At 35.4% G+C, this 21,895-nt stretch overlaps 1 protein-coding gene across 1 annotated transcript in view; it reads left to right on the top strand.

The window, feature by feature from the left end:
- Positions 1–21,895, top strand: part of ADGRV1 (adhesion G protein-coupled receptor V1) — a 259,889-nt gene that overhangs the window by 21,830 nt on the left and 216,164 nt on the right. The window contains exons 2-11 of the mRNA XM_072360423.1: positions 2,832–3,016; positions 3,886–4,035; positions 5,111–5,206; positions 6,046–6,150; positions 7,409–7,522; positions 10,387–10,952; positions 12,815–13,085; positions 13,870–14,199; positions 14,336–14,512; positions 15,172–15,395. Of these exons, the coding sequence (XP_072216524.1) occupies positions 2,832–3,016; positions 3,886–4,035; positions 5,111–5,206; positions 6,046–6,150; positions 7,409–7,522; positions 10,387–10,952; positions 12,815–13,085; positions 13,870–14,199; positions 14,336–14,512; positions 15,172–15,395 (2,218 nt within the window). The remainder of the gene's footprint in view (positions 1–2,831; positions 3,017–3,885; positions 4,036–5,110; positions 5,207–6,045; positions 6,151–7,408; positions 7,523–10,386; positions 10,953–12,814; positions 13,086–13,869; positions 14,200–14,335; positions 14,513–15,171; positions 15,396–21,895) is intronic.

Raw genomic sequence — 21,895 nt, forward strand, 5'->3', positions numbered from 1 at the left:
GAGTAAAAATCTGCAGGAAAGACTTCTTGTCTTTGTAGCAGTCTGCTGAAATGACCACTTATTCTTTATAAAGTTTAAAATCTTCATCTCAAATTTGTTTCATAAACTGAGTGGGGGAAAAAAAAAAAAAAGAAAAAAAAGAAAAAAAAAAAAAAAAGAGTTAATTCTGGTGATTCAATACTTATAATAGAACAGCAGGTTCATAAACCTTCCTCTCCTCAATTCCAGCTGGACAGTAGATTAAAACAGTATTACATCATTTGTGATATTGTTTTGGAAATTACTGTGTTAAATCTTTATATGCAGGGTTCTGGCTTTTTCAAGGGAGACATAACTGCACTTCAGAAAGCACCATAACATGTGAATATAAGCAGTGAGTGATCATGACACAGAAATGCTGAGTTTCACTTCTTTGCTATTTTATTATAGTGTTGAAGAATTTACATTTTAGACTTTCGAGATTTTCTGGTACCACTGGAATATCTACATAACTTCTTTGAGAGCTGCTTCGTTTAATTGCTGGGAAACAATTTTATCATTGTGTTTACTCTATGGTATCCCACTGCTGGATGTTGTTTCAAATATTTGATGACTTCAATGCATTAATCTCATTTAAAGATGGACTGGATGTTCTGAATTGAAAGATCTGAAAGCAGGTTAATCAGTTATGATCTGATCCACTGCAGTATTAGTTTTATTTGAAGAAGCCAAGTTATAATTGCTGGTTATATACCAGGATGGGGAGGGTGGGGAAAAGACATTTCTTAACCCCTGAACTTGCAAAGGTTTTTGCTAAACTTTATGCAGTGCAATTAATGACGAACAAACTGTGTTCCATTATACATTTATTTAGCAAAACTGGAAGTATAAGACACAGAATGAGTTGATGTTTAATAAGGTAAGACATCTTTTGGTCTATTAGAATAAATTTGTTCTTCATTCTTCAAATCTTAATTTATGATGTATTTACTATATCGGATCTTTTTAAAATAATTGTGATTTTCAAAGCCAAGGTTATGTGAGTAAAAACTACTTTTGGCAGGCTGTGCAAGGTAAATCTTAGTACAAATAATACAACAAGGAAGAATACACACCAGCTAAATAATTGATGGTATGATTGTGAAACCTCTCCTGTTCCACAGGAGTAATCCTATAGTTTCAGAATGCTCTCTAGTAGAAGTAATAGAATTCAAGTAATTCTAAACTTTGTAATCTTGCCCTCAAGGATCAAGTTTTCAGTATTACTTACTAGAAGCATGTACCGTGGGAAGATATTTGCAAAGTCTATGACAAGGTAACAGCTGAAGCTAAAAGGTCAACAAATTCCTCAGTTTAGTATGGATGATGCCTGCATTTGCAGACAGTGTAATTGTCTCAGAGTTTACAAAGGTTACACAACTGTTCACTTTCAGGCTTGAAGGCTGGTGTTTATCCGAGCAGTTCCACGTAAAAACAAAAATGTTTTGCAGATTAATACAGTCACTTTGTTGAGGATTTTTAAAACCCTTTTTTGTTGTTGTTGTTGTTGTTGAGGTATTTTTTCATCTTCTTGCAGCAGGCTTTTTCTGCACAAACATCACTTAGTAGATCACTTCTTAAGAATTGCTCTTGAAAGTCTGTTACGCATTTAATTCTTAATAAAAGCCATAGAGATTTGAATGACCGTATTCATGGGAATAAAATTCAGTTTGTAGTAGTGCAAAGTGCTGCAGGAAAACTGTTTTACTGTATGACAGTTTTGCTAGAACTAATGAAACACTTTTCTAAGTAGATTGCAGTATGTTTGATAGCATAAAGCACTCATGGTTGATCCTGATTTTTTTCACTTAGCTTCATTGCTCACCTATTCCCTTGGTGATGTTCAGTCGAACTAAGAGAATATTTTATTTTAAGTAATTAAAATCAGCTAATTTTGTCATTCTGCCAGTCTTTTCTTAGATGAATTCTGAGAGACACTGATAGCTTTACTGACTATATTTACAGCATATACAATGTGTCATGCCTATGAATAATTCTTGTTTTTTAACAGGTTTGAAAATAGCTTTATTTCAAGTCCTCACAGTGGAAAATCAACCCTTTCCCAGACAGAGTTTATTATAAGACAAATGAAAGTCTAGAAGTCTCTGAAGCTTTGTTAATTTTATTAGTCCAAAGGCTAGCTTGTTCTCTATTCTGTACAAGACAAAAGTTATCAAACTGCATACACAAAAGACTTAACATCTGCACTGTACCTGAAGTGTTTTCTAATTGCAAATTTCACATACACTTCACAAAAGTATGTCTCTGCATAGATTCTCTGTGACAAGAAAGCATGAAAAAGTCATGCTGTGAAAAAACTATCTCAAGTAAAAATGCAAATGTTTAAAAAAATTTAATGATCTGTAAGATAGCAAAAGATGGTATGTGATGTAACTGCAAACATCCAAACCTTCACCCTTTGTGCCAGTTAATGTATATTTTTAATGAGTAGGAAAAGCAGAGTGGAACTGGAAGAGTGAGTAAATTGTCAACCTTAAACTATTTTTTGCTGATTAGAAATGAAAATAATTATGCAATATTATGTTTGTTGTCTTAAATGATGTTTTTTATTCCTCCACTTGGAAAACATTGAACAATGGTTCTTAGAATATCCCTAGATACTATAAAACAGTTGTAATAACCGTATTATCTAACTTTATCATACTTGAAACCAGTGCATGGTGTTTTTTTGTTGTATTTGAAGGATTTGCAGAAACCCTTCCAGAAAAGCTGTCAGCACTGGACGGGTCAACAGAGATTGTTTAATATATTTTAGGTACAGAATTCAATTATCTGTGTTTTTTTCCTTACAGGGATGCACTCAGATTCTTCATCAGTTTATTTGCTTTTAGCACTACTCATTCATTTCACATCTGGAGAAACAGAAGTGAAGTTCAGTGGACAAACAGAATTTATAGTTAATGAAACAAGTACAACTGTGATACGCCTTGTAATTGAGAGGACAGGGAAGCCTGCTAACGTCACAGCAATTGTGTCGGTAAGAGACTATGCTAGTTATATTCTCAATAAATATTAGTATGTTTACTATTTTGAGTGTTGCTTATACTTTTACCAAGCCAGTGCAAAGGAAGATGATACTTCACTGGAGCAGTGCTTCATTCTTAGGTAAGGGATTGTCCCACTCTGCTCTGCTCTGCCCTGGTGCAGCCTCAACTCCAGCACTGGGTGTACATTTGGGTGCCACAATATAAGGACATGAAACTATTAGAAAGCATCCAAAGGAGGGCTACAAAGATGGTGGGGGCCCTGGAACACTAGACATCTGAGGAATGTCTGAGGCCCCTGGGTTTGCTCAGCACAGAGCAGAGGAGCTGAGGGGAGGCCTTGTGGCCACCTTAACTTATGGTTGAATTAGTACAGCTTTATTTGGTTGAGCAAAGTGAAAGCAGAGCTTTACATTTTAGAAGATTCATCTTTCCCACCAATTGTATTCAAAACATTTTAGGTTACATTGGTAGTCTTATTCTATTTCCTGGAATGATGATGGAAGGCAGAAGGCAGTTACATCTCAAAATAAGTTAAATTCAGGTGGGCTAATATAAGCCATGTGGATCTGTGCTTGAAATAGTCCTTCTGTTAAGAAATAATCATATGATACATTATAGAAAATATACCCATTGACAAGGAAGGATGTTGTAAGTGGTTCTGAGTAAAGTGCTGTTGTTTCTGGTTAATCAGCATGGATACAATGGCCTATAACCTGTGCCATTATCTAGAAATAAACTGTGTAACAGCATGGTTAATAGCAGGAGAAATCATGTTCAAAGAGGAGTGTATGTAACCTGGGAAATCAGTCCAGAAGATTGTACAGGATGGAGATGACATTCAATTGTGCACTTATTGTAGATTCATGGAGAAGACACGGGAGACTTTTTTGACACATACGCAGCTGCATTTATACCTGACACAGAAACAAACCGAACAGTGTATATATCTGTTTGTGATGATGACCTTCCAGAGGCAGATGAGACATTCACGTTTTACTTGACACTACCAGTAAGTCTGTATTTTTCAATTAATCTTTCGTCCAGCTGAGCAATCTGGTAATCTGACATAAACAAATGGTGTTCCATAGAATTCCATATAGTCACACTTTTTGTGAGTCTAAATCTTCAACAGTTGTGAACTAACATTTGGAGACAAATCAGAATGGTTCTTACTGCTCCTTTAGAAGGTTTTTTCATTCCTTTGAGCGTCTCTATATGTTGTTGCTGTGCAGTACAGACATACTGAAACTTAAGCATGCATTACATTCTATTGTGGACATTTGAAGGGGTTGCACTATGGTGCCAAAGAGAGATTGTGAAGGGAGTCATTCTTCCCTGTTTTATTGCATGAGCTGCACCTAAAAGAGAGAGTGGAAGCAGCAAAATTAAAAAAAAAAAAACATGGTATCTGGTCCTTCAGAAGCAAACAATAGATGAGACTCCCCTGAAAACAACCTCTAAATCTCTGCATATTGTTTTACCTTACAGAAGTCATCCTACTAATGATACTATTCATTTATTATTTTTTTAAGTAACAGACCATGACTGAATTTGAATTTAGTTCATTATAGAAGAATTTTATATATATATATATACATTAATTCTTTAGGAAATGTTGGCAGTAAATTCCATGTTTTCACTTCTTTTGATGTGTAGATACAGTAGCTCATTATTAAACCACTGTAAAAAAAATTGTTTCTTTAGTTGATTTCTCAGTTTGTGCAATAGCTTCAAAGTCTTGGTTTTATACATAAGTCAGGAAAAGAGAACAACTTATGAGTTTCTGGCAGTGTTGCATGCTTCAAGTATATTTCTCTGTGCCTATGTTGTCATTACTAGATTGCCAAACTGTAAGTAATTATTTACAAGTTTTGTTTCCTGCTCTTTGTGGACCATATACAATATGTTTAATGATGATGAACTATTTTGGTGCTTTTTATTAATTTAAGTAGTATTCACTGTAACACTTATTAAAAACAAAACCGTTTCCACAGAGTAATATTTAGAACAGAGTAAAATCTAAATGTTTTACTTTTTCCTGTATTTTTCGTATTTAATATCTTGTTCTGTTTTGTTAATTTTAGAAACAATCTGCAAAGATAAAGCTTGGCTCACCCAAGACTGTCACTGTAACAATCTTATCAAATGACAATGCCTTTGGAATAATTTCTTTTAACATGGTATGGCTTTTTTATGGCGTATGTAAAAATCATAAAGGGGCAGTTTTTGAAGATGCTGGCTGTTGTTCAACTGAATCCATTGAAAATGGATTATGAGTTAGATCTTTAAAAGCATGTTTAGACGCAATTCATACATGTGTTTGTAATTTATGCATATATACAATGTTAATACTACTCTGTGCTTCTAGGTGTTCAGAAATAGCCTAAGAGCCTCGTATTAGTAGAAAACATATCTATACCTTATTGCTAGCACTCTCATCGCAAAACCTTTCTATAGGATTTCTCTGAAAAAATATACATGGATGTGAAAATTTAAGTGTTACAAAACTTGACTTGCCAAGCTTTTTGCTGAATTTGTGAAAGTCCTTAACATCTGCCACATACAACCGTCTGAGAAAAGCAACCAATGATTGTCCTATAATATACAATCAATTTATAGCTACATATACAGTCAATTTATAGCTACATTACTAATAAACTACCCTATAATGGCAAAAATCTATTTGTAATGGGTTATGAACTCCTAAAAATACCAGTGATCTTATACCAGTGATTTGTGTCTATTGACTATGTTCATTTACAGAAAAACAAACAAACAAACAAACAAAAAACACAAAATAACCCTACTTTTATAACATGATAAATTTTTATTTGAAATCTCTCAGGGTTTTTATTAGCTGAACTAATTGGTTGCTAGGAAATGTATGCCATCAGTGGACTGGTTTGTAGATTGGATTAACTTGCCTGTGGGAGTTTGGTATTTCTATGGCAACAGTTTCTTCATTCTGCTGTGATATTTGATCTGTGCCTGATTGTCTGTCCTTTCTCTTCCTCATTAGTCTGCCTTAATCACTGTGAATGAGCCCAGGGGCAGAAATGAATTTGTGCCTCTTACTCTAATTAGAGAGAGGGGAACCTATGGGACGGTCATCATAACTTTTGAGGTGAGTTTATTTAAAAGACTTCATACCTTAGTCTGCTGGATGAAACTAGGAGGCTGTAATCATAATTTATCAAAGTGTTTGTAAAAGGAAAGGAGGAGCAAAATACCAGCACTCACATTTGCTAAATCTATGTCATGAGTTGAATTCATTTCACCTGCCGTGGAAAATATTGTAATTATCTGATTGTTTAATTTGAATAACTATTAAAAGGAACTACAGAAAACTGAGTATTCTCTGTCATTTAGGAAGGCACTTGATGCAGCATTAGTTTATATTATACAAAGCACATCGTGTGTAATATGTTTATATATATATATGTATACACGTATGTACATATATATATATAACGTATAGACATCGGAGTGACTCTTTTATGGTTAGCTCAACTTTGAACACACAGGTAAGAGAACTCAAGATTTGGTGAAATTATGTCTATTATCTTCTGTATCTTTTTCTATATTTTGGGCCTCCAGAAACTAAGGCTTTCAAAATAACTCATGTTAACCATGTATGCTGTTATTTACCTACTTGATTTGAATGTGATAAAGTTATTGCTTTTATTGCTCTGTCATATACCTCAGATTATATTATATACCTTAAAATTATACATAAAATTTTCCAAATGGGTATTTATGTATCAGTTGCCTGTCCCTGAGGTTTAAACTAGATCTGTCATCAAGGGTTTAAACTAGATCTGTCAAAATCTGAAAGACTTTAATATCTGGACAATAAATCGAGTCCATCTCTCAGTGTTGTTTATATATATATGTTGAAAAATAATTTTGAAGATTTTCTAAAACAAAAACATCTCACATTGCTTTTGAGTGATGTCCCTGTCACTTTTCACTTTGAGATTTAGCATCCTTAACAAGTCAAGACAGAAGGAATGCAAAACTATTTATTTCTTTTAGTGTTTAATATAAAACACTACTGATTTAAACTTAATTTCTATATATATTATTTTGATATTGTCAGAGAATCAATTATACATCAGAATATATCAGTCCTCATATACCATATATCAGTCCCCTAGATGGAAATAGTTTTCTTTCTCCTCTTCTGTCAATACATAATTGCTTCAGATTGGTTGCTCTGACTTGCTCCATTCACCAAAAAAGAGTAGGTCTTCACAACTGAACATGCACATTTGTAACTGGGAGGTGACTAAACATGCCACACTGTATATTGGCTGTTCTACATCTGCCAGATTTGTATTCCTGCTTTATACACTTCTGATGAGAAAATTAATTCTTTGCAGATAGAAGATGGTCCAAACCCAGCTGAGGAAGACTTTAGTCCAGCCAGGGGTAACATTACATTTACTCCTGGAAGATTTGTACTGATTTATAATTTAACTGTGCTTGATGACCAGGTAAGAACAGGTTAACTGCTGTTCTAAAGATAGTTGGTGTAATAAGTTATAAAAATGCTTTGCTTAAATAAGGTTAATGTATGGATATTTTCGCTCCATGGACTCTTTATTTTCAGTCTTTCTAATGTTCCTCCTGTAATTCTCATTGGTGAATATTTTTACTTTGTGAGCACATCCTGGCCTCTCTGACCATAAGGGGACTACTGCAGCAAACACAGAAATGAACCATTGTGCCATGTTTTTCCAGTGATCCTTGTTGTATGGCCGAAGATGATGCTCTCCAATGAGACATCAGTTTATTGTTCAGTATTTATTTTTAAATATACTCTGCTTTTCCCTAATTTTCTTCCTTGCAGAATCAGGTTATAGTTGGTGTTATTTTTTTGTTTGCTTTTTTTGTTGTTTGTTTGTTTGTTTGTTTGTCTCCATTAACTTTCTAGGCAAAGCAAAGATATTGCCTACAAGGTGCATTTTTACATCCTCATTGAAGCCTATGCAGATCCTCTGTCTTCTATTAACAATGCATAGGAATCCATTTTACTCCTTAATAAACTTGATTCACTCGTATATGTGTGAAGAGCAGAAATGGTACATTTTTCACTAAAGAAAGAATATAATACATGGAATATTCGGAGGAAAAGCTTAAAAGAAGATGACTTATAGGGTTTTATGTTGATAAGTTTCAGGGAAGAAGCATACTTGAAAAAATACTGAAAACAGATGACATTCCTGAAACAGGCAGTTTTCTGAAAAGTGTGAATACTGGATAGCAATTACCATCTTTCCGTTTTCTGATTGACTAATTGAGAAAAATACTCAATGTTGAGAATGTTTCTTTTGATCTCAGAATAGACAAAATAAGTACATATGATACAGAACAACTTAATAAGAAAACTAAGTAGTACAAAATTAGAAGTGAAAGGCATCTATTTTAGAAGTGAGCAACTTTGCAGCAACTTTTTCCTTTTTTTTTTTTTTTTTTTTTTTTTGCATTATGAAAATTGTTGGTCCACGTTTCTACTTACACTTTTAATGTTGAGAAACTATGTTAGACTGGTGTGCTGAAATGTAGAAACTTCTCCTCCGGATTAGATGTCATATTCCTGTGGCTTAAACACAGGAAGAAATTGTTACAGGTTTTCCTTTTGAGAAGATGTGAATTTATTAGTTTTTCTCTGCGCTTTGTGCTAACAAAGTTTCTGAAAGGGATCTGTATCAGTAGGGTTGGTCTGTGATTTTCCACTCTAAAGGTTTTTCACAGCTGTTATGTGAAAGACTACTTTTACATAAAAGCATGCATTGATGATTATGATGATAGAGTTTACAAAAATCCATTGTTACTGTCGGAATTTAATTTGAGCTTTTAAGTTTTGAAGTTAGGAAAAAAAATGTAACCAGTATTTTTTATGATACTCTTTTATACAGAAGTAAGAAGATTATTGTTTTGATTTCCGCAACTCCAGACTTAGGGTAATTCATTGTATACATTTCCTGCTTTAGTGAGGAATAAAGGAAAACCTTAAGACAATACGGAAGAGGCAAGGTAGTGCTGTAAATAATTTATCCAGTTGTATTTGAAGCTTGACAAATGTATTTATTAACCAAGCACGATGCAATTAAAAGCTCCACAATGACTTATATAAATAAGATAATAAGATGTAACCTGCAACTAAAATTGAATATAGATTCTGACTGTTGCTTAAGTGCATATTTGTGTAGTGCAAGACAGTATATTGATTAGTAAAGCAAAACAAACATAAGCTAACATCTATTTTAACAAGATAAAAAACTGTGTTGAATCCAGGTTTAGAAGAAAGGTGACTGAGAGCTTGAAAATCTCACTTTTTTTTTTTTTTTTTTTTAACTTAGTAAACAGATGTGCGTGAGAGCATTTCCAGTTGCAGTAAATAAGCAATTTTATAATGGAATTTCTCTCAGAAGCAAATAATGTTGTTTTTTGAGAGGCCACAACAAGGACAAAATGGTCATTGGTAATTTGTAAAAATTTACTTCTTATCTCTCTATGTTAATGAAGCATATATACATTTGAATTAAGTAGATTTAGCAAATCAAAATTTAAGGAATAAAATTTAGGAACTTGAAGAAAATGATCTTCTTAAATTCTGAAGTTTATAGATCATGGTTTATCACCTGCTGCATCAGTTATTGTAAAATAAACGGAATTTCTACAAGGTGGTTGATTAAAACTACAGTTTAGTTTTAGCTAAATTCTATTGAATAGCCTAGCATGTCCCTTGATCTGTGATTGAAACTCTCCCTGAGGATGTCTGTGTGTCTGGAAAAAGGGGAGAAAAAGAAAAACAACAAAGTAGGTTGCATCCATATGTTGTTCCTGTATTCTTTCAGGCTTGCATAAAGGTAAATAAATGTTAACATCTGCAAATCAAGACATCAGTCTGAATAACAGGGAAGAAGGTTTGCTCCCAAGAAAAGTGCTTGGCTTCCAAAAGTTGAGTTTGGATCTCCTCACAGTTTCAAATAGGAATGATTTTTCTGATTCTTGCCTGGGTTTTTGTTGTTGTTGTTGTTTGTTTGTTTGTTTTTTTTGTTTTTTTTGTTTTTTTTTTTTTTTAATTTGGTTTTCCACACGTTTTCATACAGAGAACATAAGAATTATATTTTAGTAAATGGAAACACTGCGTTGAGAAAGGATCTTCAGCCAAAGTTGCAAGAAAGATTTTTGCCTGTTCATTTTAATATGGCAAGTGTTCTCAGGCCTGTGTTATTTACCCTTTCTGCAAAGTATAGGAAGCATATTTCTCAATTTGAGTTCTGCATTTACTTTTAATGTGAATTACACTCTGTTTCTAATATTATCTCTGTTTCTAATATTATTTTCCCAGATACCTGAAAATGATGAATTGTTTGTTGTTTATCTGAGGAGTGTGGAAGGAGGGGCTGAAATCAACACCACAAAAAACTCCATTCAGATTAACATCAGGAAAAATGACAGCCCTGTGCGATTCACTCAGAGCACTTACATGGTACCTGAGGAAGTTGATGTACTGAGAATTCAAGTGGTTCGTGGTAAAGATGACAGTGGAAAATTAATTGGACCTGATGATTGTGAAGTATCTGTCATTTACGCCATCATAACTGGGAATTCAACATCACATGCACAGCTTAATATAGATTTCCTAGATCTACAGCCAAATACAACTATTGTTTTCCCACCTCTAGTGCATGAAATATATCTGAAATTGAAGATTATTGATGATGCCATACCAGAAATCGCTGAGACCTTTCAGATTGTGCTTCTTAAGGACACTTTACAGGGTGATGCTGTTTTGGTTCATCCATCTACTGTTCATGTCACCATTCAACCGAATGATAAACCCTACGGAGTGCTTTCAATTAACAGTATCCTGTTTGCTCAGACTGTCATTATTGATGAAGACAAAATTTCAAGGTACTGCAGATCTTCTACCTAGTCACATTAAGAGATTTGTTTAGCACTGTTAAGCATCCTTAAGATTTCATTTGTGGTAATTATAAAATCACTACTGAAAATTTAATGAAAATTTAATGAAAATTTAATTTTAATAAAATGTAATGGCCTACTCTAATTATTATTAATTATGTCTATAAAAGTTTCAAGAGAATAATGTTTAATTATTTAGAATTATTTTAATATTTATGAGCAGTATATAAAAACTAAAAATATTTAACAGCATTATCAAAATTCTGAAAAATCGTTAAACTAAAAGCAGGATCAGTGAAGCTTTGATGCTGCCATACACCTGTCCATAGGAGTGGGAAATAGATTTCAGGCTTCCTTTTCCATAAGTTTTTGCATATATAGTACAAAGTCAGTCTCTGATTGAAAACAAAAAGGTGTTGAATGTTTCCAGTGAAATGTTGAATGCCTTTAAACTTCTGAGTAATTAAAATATATGTAATTTTGCAGATGAATTAAAATCAAAGCTCTATAGAAATGTTTACAGGCAGCACTGATTATACAGTGGTGAAATATTCATTTAAAATGCTCACTGCTACTACTAATTTCATCTTCAGAGAAACAGGTGATGTCTCAATCTGTGATTTTATGAACAATGTCCAGCAAACAGAGGCCAACACTTCAGTATTCACTATTCTTTCTCATGCACAGATTTAGAAGACATGACATTTCCATTATTATAAACATAATTTCATATCTCAGTACAGAAGCAAAAGGTTCACTCAGATTTGTTATTTAAACTTTGATGCCTGACAAGTGTATTTTGGTGTAGTTTGTAAATTACTGTAAAAGATTACTAGTTTTCTGAAATGTAAGATGTTTCCTGAGCAAAAGGTTAAACGTGCCAGTCTCCATTTCTCAGTATATTTCTTGTTGTAAACAAAGTAAGTTCTAAGAAATTACTAGGTTCTTTAGATGTATAGGTTCATGAATAACACTCAGTGAACATTCTACATGAGCACTGCAGTTTTACAAACGTCAAGCCCTGAGCAGATGTCAGTTGCAGCAGTAAATATTGATTCATAGAATCATAGAATGGTTTCAGTTGGAAGGGACCATTAATATCATGTAGTTCCAACCTCCCCCTATAGTCAGGAACACCTCCCTCTAGACCGGGTTGCTCACAGGCCCATCCAGCCTGGCGTTGAATGTTTTCAGGGAGGGAACCTTCCACAAACTCACTGGACAACCTGTTCCAGCATCTCACCACACTTACAGTAAAGAATTTCTTCCTAATATCTAGTCTAAATCTATCCTCTTCCAGTTTATGTCCATTTCCCATTCCATCACTACATGTTGCTATAAAAAGTCCCTCCCCAACTTTCCTGTAGGCCCCCTTCAGGTACTGGAAGGCTACTATAAGGTCCCCCCAGAGCCTTCTCTTCTCTAGGCTGAAAAGCCCCAACTCTCAGCCTGTCCTTGAAGGGAAGGTGCTCCAACCCTCTGATCATCTTCATGGCCTTCCTCTGGACCCAATCCAGCAGTTCCACATCCTTCTTGTTCTGGAGGCCCCAGAGCTGGATGCTGTACTCCAGGTGGGGTCTCTCACAAGCAGAGTAGAGGAGCAGAATCACCTCCCTTGAACTGCTGGTCATGCTTTTCTTGATGCAGCCCTGGATACAGTTGGCCTTCTGGGCTGTTCATGTTGAGAATCTCATCAAAGGACAATGCCTTCTCCTCAGTGCAGCTCTTAAAGCCACTCTGCCAAACTTGTTCCACTGAAGCCAGTGTAAATCTTCCAGTACATGGATAACTGTTATCAAATACTAATCATAATGATATGCTATGTGCTTTTGTTTCATTCCAAACCATAGGTTTGAAGGGATCACAATAGTAAGAAATGGTGGAACACATGGAAATGTTTCTGTGACCTGGGTTATAATCCGAAATAGCAGTGATCCCTCACCTGTGACTGCAGACCTCATTCCAGACACCGGGGAAATATATTTTGATCAAGGACAGATGCTGGTTACGCTTCCTCTAAACATTCTTAACGATGATATGCCAGAAGAAGCAGAGCCCTATCTTCTGAAGCTCTTAGCTCATACAGTACAAGGAGGTGCAGAAGTCAGTGAACCATCTGAGGTAAGTTTACTTTCAGATCTTACAGTGGAGACTTCACCATTTTTATCGGATTGGCTAAACTGGCTGAAGTAGTTATTGAGTTTAAATTAAGCAAGCTAAAGTACTCTTAGTATACAGAACCACGTTCAAATTACTTGCCCTAACGTAATGTAACGTAACGTAACGTAACGTAACATAACGTAACGTAACATAAAAGGGCCTGAGTTATTTAACGCAGTAGAACTCATCTTCAGTGATTCCCATGCATTATTACATAAACGCGGTCTTGATGAGCTGCATAGTAAGAGAAGGTTGAAAAGTTATTTTCATTTGCTCATTTGCTGTTACTATTGGAATATTCTACACAGAGTAACATCCTCAAGAGGAGGGTTTGGTGATTAAGGCTATAAATTCTGAACTGTTAAATAAAGGGATATTAGCATTACTGTCATTTTTGTGACTCCGCTTTTCTAACATATTATTGGAAAGAATTTGCTGAGCATAATTAAATTTTTCACAATCCAAAACATTTAAATTATTCACTTTGTCTTCTGAACCAAAATATCACTTATTGAAAGCTCATTCAGACATAGATGAAGCGTGGCAGGAAAGTTGCTATTGTCAATATAGTGCTGCTTGTGCACAGAGAATACTTTGGGGCTGTCAGTCTGGTTTCTTTCTTGAATGCCAATTCATTTGGGAGAAAAATGCATGGTGAAAGGACATACTTTCATGAAATGTGAAAACTATAATAATGTATAGTAATTGTAACATTGAATAATCATAACTGTTTTCTGTTTTGCAGCTTTTGTTTTACATTCAGGATAGTGATGACGTTTATGGCCTAATAAAATTTTATCCTTTGGAGAATCAGAAGATTGAAAGTAATCCAACAGGACGCTTTTTGTCCTTGAGTTTTGCAAGGGAGAGAGGAGCAGTTGGAGATGTGCAGTTAATTTATACTGCACTGTATATTCCAGCCGGAGATCTGGATCCTGAGAGAGCAAAGGATGGCATTCTGAATATCTCTAGAAACAACATTCTCACATTTCCAGAAGGAAAAACACATGAAACTCTAAATATACCAATAAGAAATGATGCATTTCTTCAAAATGGGGCTCATTTTCTCATACAGGTATCACAACTGTTTTTTAGCCTATTTAATTTGATCAATGCAGTGTAGTAGTTTCTTCTTCCCCTTGAGTGTAACTAAAATGCCTATTCCTTTAAAAACAAACAAAGAAACAGTTTGGTCTTACTGTTTCCTACAGCTCAAAGGAGTTGAACTAGTGAATAGAATTCCTCTGGTCCCTTCTGTGAGTCCTCGACTAGGTGAGATTCGAAATATTTCTCTCAGGATCACTCCAGATATTGCAAATGGAGAAATAGGCTTTATTAGCAATCTTCCAATTATTCTTTCTGAGCCAGAAGATTCCCCTGCCACAGAGGTAAGACTTTTTACATTGTCCATTTTAATGTTCCTCCAAATCATGTTTAATCCCAAACATTACCTTGCTTTAAAATAAATAAATAAGCTTGTAAAAATATCTATTAAGTAGCAGAAAAGTGAAACTGCCTTTGTTTTCTCTGTAGCTACCTAAAACCAGTAGGCACCTAAAATGGCTTAGCTTTTAATGCTCACACAGATCAAAGCATACTACAGATATTTTCAATCTCACCAACAGTGAACACAGTAATGTAAAGGACCAGTATAAATCCCAAATCAGATAACTCACTTCACAGTCTTAAATTAGAACTGGTAATAGCCTTAAACATGATTACACTGAACTGTAGTTCCAAGGTAAATTTATGGTGGCTATGTTTAAAATGCAGGTTATGTTTTGAAGAAGCGTGCATTCACAAAATCTGTCATGCAGTTGTTTGTCTGGTTGCTTAGTGATTTGGGGTATGAATAATCTGCCATCTGCACGGAGTGTCTGATAACTGGTTAAAGCTTTTATGTACCCACACTTCCATCCATATTTTGATGTCACATATGAAGTTGTAGCTAAAAAAGCTGAAAATTTTTATGCTTATATTCAAACAGTAATTTACAAAGGAGTAATCGTTTTTTCATCAAGTCACAACAAATTCACTTGTGTCATAGGTTTCTATTGCATTGCATCGAGATGGAACTGATGGTCAAGCAACTGTGTTCTGGAGTTTGAAGCCCTCCGGTGTCAATCAGAAGGCAGTAACACACGATGATATAAGTCCCTTTAATGGCTCTGTTGTTTTCTTATCTGGACAAAGTGATACTCAAATCAACATTACTATTAAAGCAGATGATATTCCTGAAATGAATGAAACGGTGCTGTTAACTTTGGACAGGTATCCTAATCTCTATTCATATGTATCATATGCAATACTCCATTTATATATAAAAAATTAGCATGTTATTAGTTAGGAGATATTACTTGCACTGGGTCAATAAGCATCTGAAGAATTGTTAGACTCTTGATTCAAACTGTGTATGGATTCTCCTTTGACTGGAGACTGATGTAGGAAACTATTTTGCATGTATGTTCTGATTATTTAACTCTGCCTACATTTTGATGAAGGTACTGTGATATTTTGAAAACTCTTTCAGCTTTGTTCTTTTCTATTGTCTTTGGTTCTAACCTGTATTTTCCAGAAAAGTAATGGCAAGATAATGGGAAAAGGTACAGTGAGAAGTAAAAAACAATGAAGAACTGCTTCTCTGTCAGAAGAAGGTTTCTGTGTTGTGCTGTGACTGCAGAAATAGACTGCTGTTTTATTTGTTTGACAGGCATGTTCTGCATTGCTTGCTCTTGGTAACTAGGTACTTCTGTCATATGTCCCAACCTCTATAATATTTCAGAGTGATTAACAACACAGTCTTCTGCAAATGAGAACACAGTGGTGCTGCTGAAGCATGATATTCTAGTCTTCTATTTACCGTAGATCAGGCTTATGGGGTAACCCAGGCTGAAAGGGACCTCAGATAGTGGTATTATTTACGTGTGAATACTTCTCAGAATACTGGAAGAAGTTTATATCCAGCAGTGTATTCCCTCTTCGAGTTACTAACAGGAAAATTGTGACTTATTTACATTTTCCAACAGCTTGCCTCTCACGGTTTCATATTACCTCCTATTAGTCTAAGGACTTTTACTGGAAGCATACAGTGGTCTGCCTCCAGCAGCTTCTGTGTTGAACATCAACTTAAGCAGACTTTACCTCATCCAAAAGAAGTTGATTTTTTTTACAGGAAGAGTTAACTAGCTCTTCATAATTCCAACACCAGATATCCATGGTGATTATACAATAGCAAACAGACGGCAAGAAGGTTTTCAAGCTATTGATTAGAAGAAGGTAACAATTCAGACAGCATGCTTTTTTAACAGGAAAGATATTACTCCATCACAGGACTGGCTTGTTTTATTAAACTATGACTAGTTAACACATCTAACACAGAATTACTTATTCCATTCTACCTTGGCTGCTCATTACATTAAAAGGTGAATCCTGTACAAGGCAAAATCAGCAGGAGACGATTGCAGGCAGTTCTCTGCTTTCCTTTCTGTGGATGAAACTGGTTTGAAGGAATTCATTAGAGTCTCTAGCACAAAGGGGGAATGTAAGATTGAAATGATGGGTAGACTTGTGAGTGCAAGGTTGCCAAGAATGCAGAGTGGAATGAAAAGAAATGAATAAGTAGGCAGTAGCATGCAGCTTAAAAGGTGTTTCATTTTGGGTTTTTTTAGGTGTTTTTGTTGTTGTTGCTTTTTGTTTGTTTAATTCTGAGAGCTGTGCAGGTGTATGAAAACAGGATTTTTTGCTATTTATTCTGCATAGTCACTATAGGCTGAGTCTTGAAAATGGTGGTTGCAACAAGGATTGAACTGGCAGCTGAACAAATATAACCAGTGTTCTGCTTTCGCTATGTGTGGTGGGAGTAGTAGGCTCTGCTGATCATGAAGTGGCAAGTAAAAAGCATGCCAACAGTAAGCAGCTTTCCCACACTTGGCAGGGTCAGAGAGTGAACTAAGGAACAGGTGGTCTGGCCTGGAAAAAAAGAAAGGAATAAAGAGATAGAATTTGAACTTTTCTCTAAGTCTGGATAGTGTCCCTCACTTTAATTAGCAGAAACCAAGAATAGTGTGTCAGCAAAGATTGTCATTTCAGTAATGGAGGTGTCTCTTTGTATCAGGGCCGAATCATATCAGGCTTGTGCCGTTGCTTTCCTGATATTTGGTACTTTCTGGACAAACAGAAGATTTCAGTTTCCAAGGCTGGAAGCAAGCACTTCACAGTAGTAGTGAATTAGCATGGAAACAAAGATACACTGTTCTGTGGATGTGCTCGTACAGTTCTATAAATTGTAGTGTAAGTCAGTGGGAAAAGAAAGCATGTAAGAACTTCAGTGAAACTATAAATGCTCGAATATGTTCATAGAGCATTCAATAGTCTGCAGTTAGTAATGGCATGGATAAAGTAATCAATGTAATTTATTCTAACAAGGATGTGTTGTTTAGCAGTTAGTGGTATTGTTAAGGGAGTTAAATTTTAAATGAGCTTTAATTCCACCCATATCTGTAAGAGAAGCTTTCCAGGACATTAAAATAGCATTTTCCTTTCTTACTATATGGTCTCTGTCCACAAGCCATAGATATTTAACGTTAACTCTGAACTATTTCCACAAGATGAAAGCAAGTCTATATCATGAGAAATATGCTTGCAGAGAAGATAGATGGGTAATAAAAAACAAGAAAATCTTGTGTCTGCTGAAGATACTTTGTATTTTCTTTTTTTTAGGGGCAGCTTCAGGTTGAATGCCTGCCCTTTTTTGAATAGACCTGAACTGATCCAAACATAAAGAAAACCTGATGTCTGTAGTGAAGGATATATGAGAAAGAAAAACCCTCGGTCTTCCTGATGAATGTAGGTGGAACAGGCCATGGAAACTGTATGCTTTGTGAGAGCATATACATACTAGGGCTGTTCATTTTACCTCATTTTTTATTTTTATTTTTAATCTTATTGTTTTTCCCTTCTAAACTTTGTGTAGAAGGGAATTGGCAGTTGTCATCTCCTCAGTTAAGGTGCAGACAGCTATTGGTTTGACAGCTGGCACAACTGGAGGACGAGAACCTCCAGGGCATGTGGTTTGGAGCAGCTCCATGTTTGTGCTCCTGAATAAGTAGTATTAAGACAGAGAATTTGGAGACTATGGCATATAGGAACAGGAATATACTCATAAATGTATTTTAATTTGTGAAAGTGTTAATCACTAAGCAGATGGGTGTTTAAATAGTCCTTGAGCACTACTAACTTCTGAGTGTTCATTTTGTCCTTACTTGGTGATTCCCTACGGTTAGTTTCTGTCTCAAAACTTTATGTATCTTTCTTACTTAATTTATATTAACTAATAAGTGTCATGCAGTATGAGTAATTTCAGAGTAAAAGAGTGGCTTTTTCTTCAGATCAGTCCTGTGTTTTTTTTGAAGGAGCAAAAGAGTTTTGAAAATAGAATGCTGAAATGAGTGTCAGTGAACACCTACTGCTTGCTTTTATTACTTCTAAAAATAATAGCACCATACTTCTGCTGCAGTGAGCAAGAAAATAAAATCACCTCCAAAATCAAATAAATGATAGATTAAACTTGGAGAGAAGAGAAACACTGTGGAAAATATAAGTGGAATGGAAAATCCTACTTTAATGTAGTTCTTTATAGCTAGGTCCTGCCAGTAAATGAATAAGCAGATAATCCTGAAAAAAATAAAGAGAGGGTGAAAAATGAATGCAAACTTATGAAGCAAATTGATTAATATCCCACAAGCAATTTGGATTCCCCTTTTTTGAGAAACTGATAGAAAAGAGACATTTAGAGAAGTGTGGCTTTAATAATGACAGCAATACAGACTCACATGTGCAATTCAGTTGTCATTCAGAATACTCTCTTTCTGTAGGAATTCCAGTCCTCCTCCAAAGCTATCAACTTCAATCACATTGCACCTCTCAGTAAAAGTTGTTTCATTTGTATTTACTACATAATAACATTGGAAATCCCATGGTACCTTAAACTTAGTCAAAATTCTGCTCTGCGCGTAAAAAAAAGTGAAAGAATATTATTTTGAAACTCTTGTTATTTGTCCTAATTCTTCAGTAGTTCTTGCTAAATAATAATAATGATTTTATTTATTTATTTATTTATTTAATAGAGCATTTCCCCAATGACCACACATTTCATCTTAGAACTGCCACATGGGAAATAACTTACATGTTTTGAGACTGCATTTCTTACATTAGCATTGTAAGCATTATCGGGGCTTATAAACTGTAATGAAACGAAGCTTTGTGTCCATACAGAGAAAGTTAAGGAGATAAATGGCAAGTAGCTTTTGCAGTGAGTTGTTCCTCCTTACTCTGGTCAAGTATTCTCTTCAGTAGCTGGAGCTGCTTGCCATGGTTAAGCTACATTACTAAAGAAGCTGTTTTAACTTTCATCCTGAATGCACTCTCTGTTGGGTTTCTGAAGTTCTGAATAGCCATCTTTGTTCTGTTTCCATGTTGCAGTATTACAAGAGCACCTAAAGAATTGGTTATAGAGACCATGCAGAGTGAAGCAGGACTGAACTATGCTGCATGTGGCAGTCAGGAAGTTGTTCCTTTGTCATGAAGGGGAGGTGTATGAATGGCCTATTTTTACTTTGATGTTGTAAGTTCCAGGGGTTGTTGACCTGGAAGCTCTGTGGTGGCGCATGGCCTGCCATCCAGCCCCATAACTTCTCTGGCAGGGCAAGGGCCTCACCAAACAAGGCCATGGCTATGGTGTCAGTCAAACTGGGAATGCAAGTTAGTCAGGCCAGGTGATGGTAAGGCAGGGAGAGGCACAGCTCAGTGATTGCTACAGCAAGGTGGTGATTCCAGTCCCAGGTCCTGCCCTTGTGTCATTTGGGTGCACACCTTCAGTGCACGACCCCTGGGAGAATGGACAAGGTGGTTAAAGCATATTGGATGTAGACAAGCATTTAGGGTTCTACCTTAGGGTCTGAGCCTCCTGCTTAAAGTTTTATGCTGAAATTTGAGGAGTGCTTTACCATGTGCAGCTTAGCCTTCCTTGGACTTCAGCATGCTGAACAAAAAAATATGCATTTCAATAAGGCAATAAAACATCTGAAGGACTCTATCATGTGTAAGGTAATTTCATTACAATGTGGTTCTTTGAAGTGATAGAATTGGGCTCTTGTTTTGGTGTGTTTTTTTTTTTTGTTTTGTTTTGTTTTGTTGGTTTGTTTTTTTTTGTTTGTTTGTTTTTGGTTTTTTTTGTTTTGTCTTTTTTCTTTTGGGAGGGGGTGGAGGAGGGGTTGTTTTTTGTTTTTGTTTTTGTTTTTTTTCCTGAGAAATAAGTCTGTGAAAACACTGGATAGCAAATCTTTTGGGTTCAAATTTAAAATGTACCTTACTAACGTATCTTTCTTATTGCTGATTTCTAATTTTTCCTTGGTGAATATATTCTGTGTAATAAGAATTTGTACCTATGTGTACCTTGCAATGCTGTTGTTAACAGCAGCTTAGAGTTGTAAAGCTAAGTGTAGGTGCTTCTATTCAGTTTTTGTGTAGGATTACCTTCTGAGGTAGTAACTAACATTACTATGTTAGTGATAGCAAACTGACCAGTTTTGATATCATACAAAGAAAATGTGATCAGAGATATTAAAAACATTTAAAAAGAAAAGAGAGAGGACTGAAGTGTTCATGATGAGGCTTGTAGGGAGAAACCTCAGAAATACTGTTTTTTCTTTTACCTGTTGGAGGACTGAACCTCACTGCTTGCTTCCTGACCTGAAAGCTCTCTAGGTTTAAAACTGGCTTATACTGTGACTCTTTTAAATGAATTATTCACTGTCATCTGTGTCCTATCAAAGAACACCTGGAGGTGTTTGAGATGCACACCTTGTGACACTCTTGTAAACACTTAATGTGTGCTCTCCTCTTCCAAATTTTTAATGCTACCGTTACAACTATACCCTAGCATTACTCCTCAGTTGCTCTTAGCAGACATGTTGTCTAAGCTGTTTTTAGACTCATGCAGTGTAACTGTGAAGTAGAATGAATATGTATATATGCATATATGCGTAGCGTATATTACTTTGGTAATATGATTAACTAAAAATTGTCTTAAGTTTACTACGAGTTTGTGCCAGGTTACGTTTTGTTACATAGCCACTAAAACTACTTTTCTTTTTAACTTTTTTTTTTCCCCCTCAGTAATTACTTTAGCAGATTGATGAGAGGCATGTGGATTTATTTTTTTTTTTCCTAATGGAGGGTGAAGTATTTGTAAAAGGGGACTGCTGCTGCATTTCTGAGCATATACAGAGACTAGTAATAATCAAGCTCTTTGAGGAGGGCTTGGTAGGTAATTCCTTGAATGGGTCTTGGCATGCTGAATTGGTCATGGGACATTTCTTGTAAGTGGGCACTGCCCACTTGCTAGCATTTGTCAGCAGGAAAATGACAAGCAAACAGGGTTCCTATAAAATATACATTATAAGCTTTTGGAAAGTAAAAAGAAAAGCTTCATTGTTTATTTATTTATTTATTTTATTGAAATTCTAGCTAGTGGTACTTTCATTCCATTCCCCATCTTCTTTCTTTTTTTTTCTCTGTGCTAACAGAGTAGAAACAGAAAGGTTTGTCGTGTACTTTGGGTAAGTGCAGTGAAATGCTTTTTTGCGTTCGGTGAATCATTGCTTTGTTGTAAAAGTGGTTAGTTTCTACTTGTCTTTATCACACAAGAATAACTCTGCTTCTCTTCAGACAATGCATGCTTCCCCTTTGGTGTTTCATTTGATGGCATGGAT

The sequence above is a fragment of the Excalfactoria chinensis genome, chromosome Z (assembly GCF_039878825.1).
Source record: "Excalfactoria chinensis isolate bCotChi1 chromosome Z, bCotChi1.hap2, whole genome shotgun sequence".
Taxonomy (NCBI): Eukaryota; Metazoa; Chordata; class Aves; order Galliformes; family Phasianidae; genus Excalfactoria; species Excalfactoria chinensis.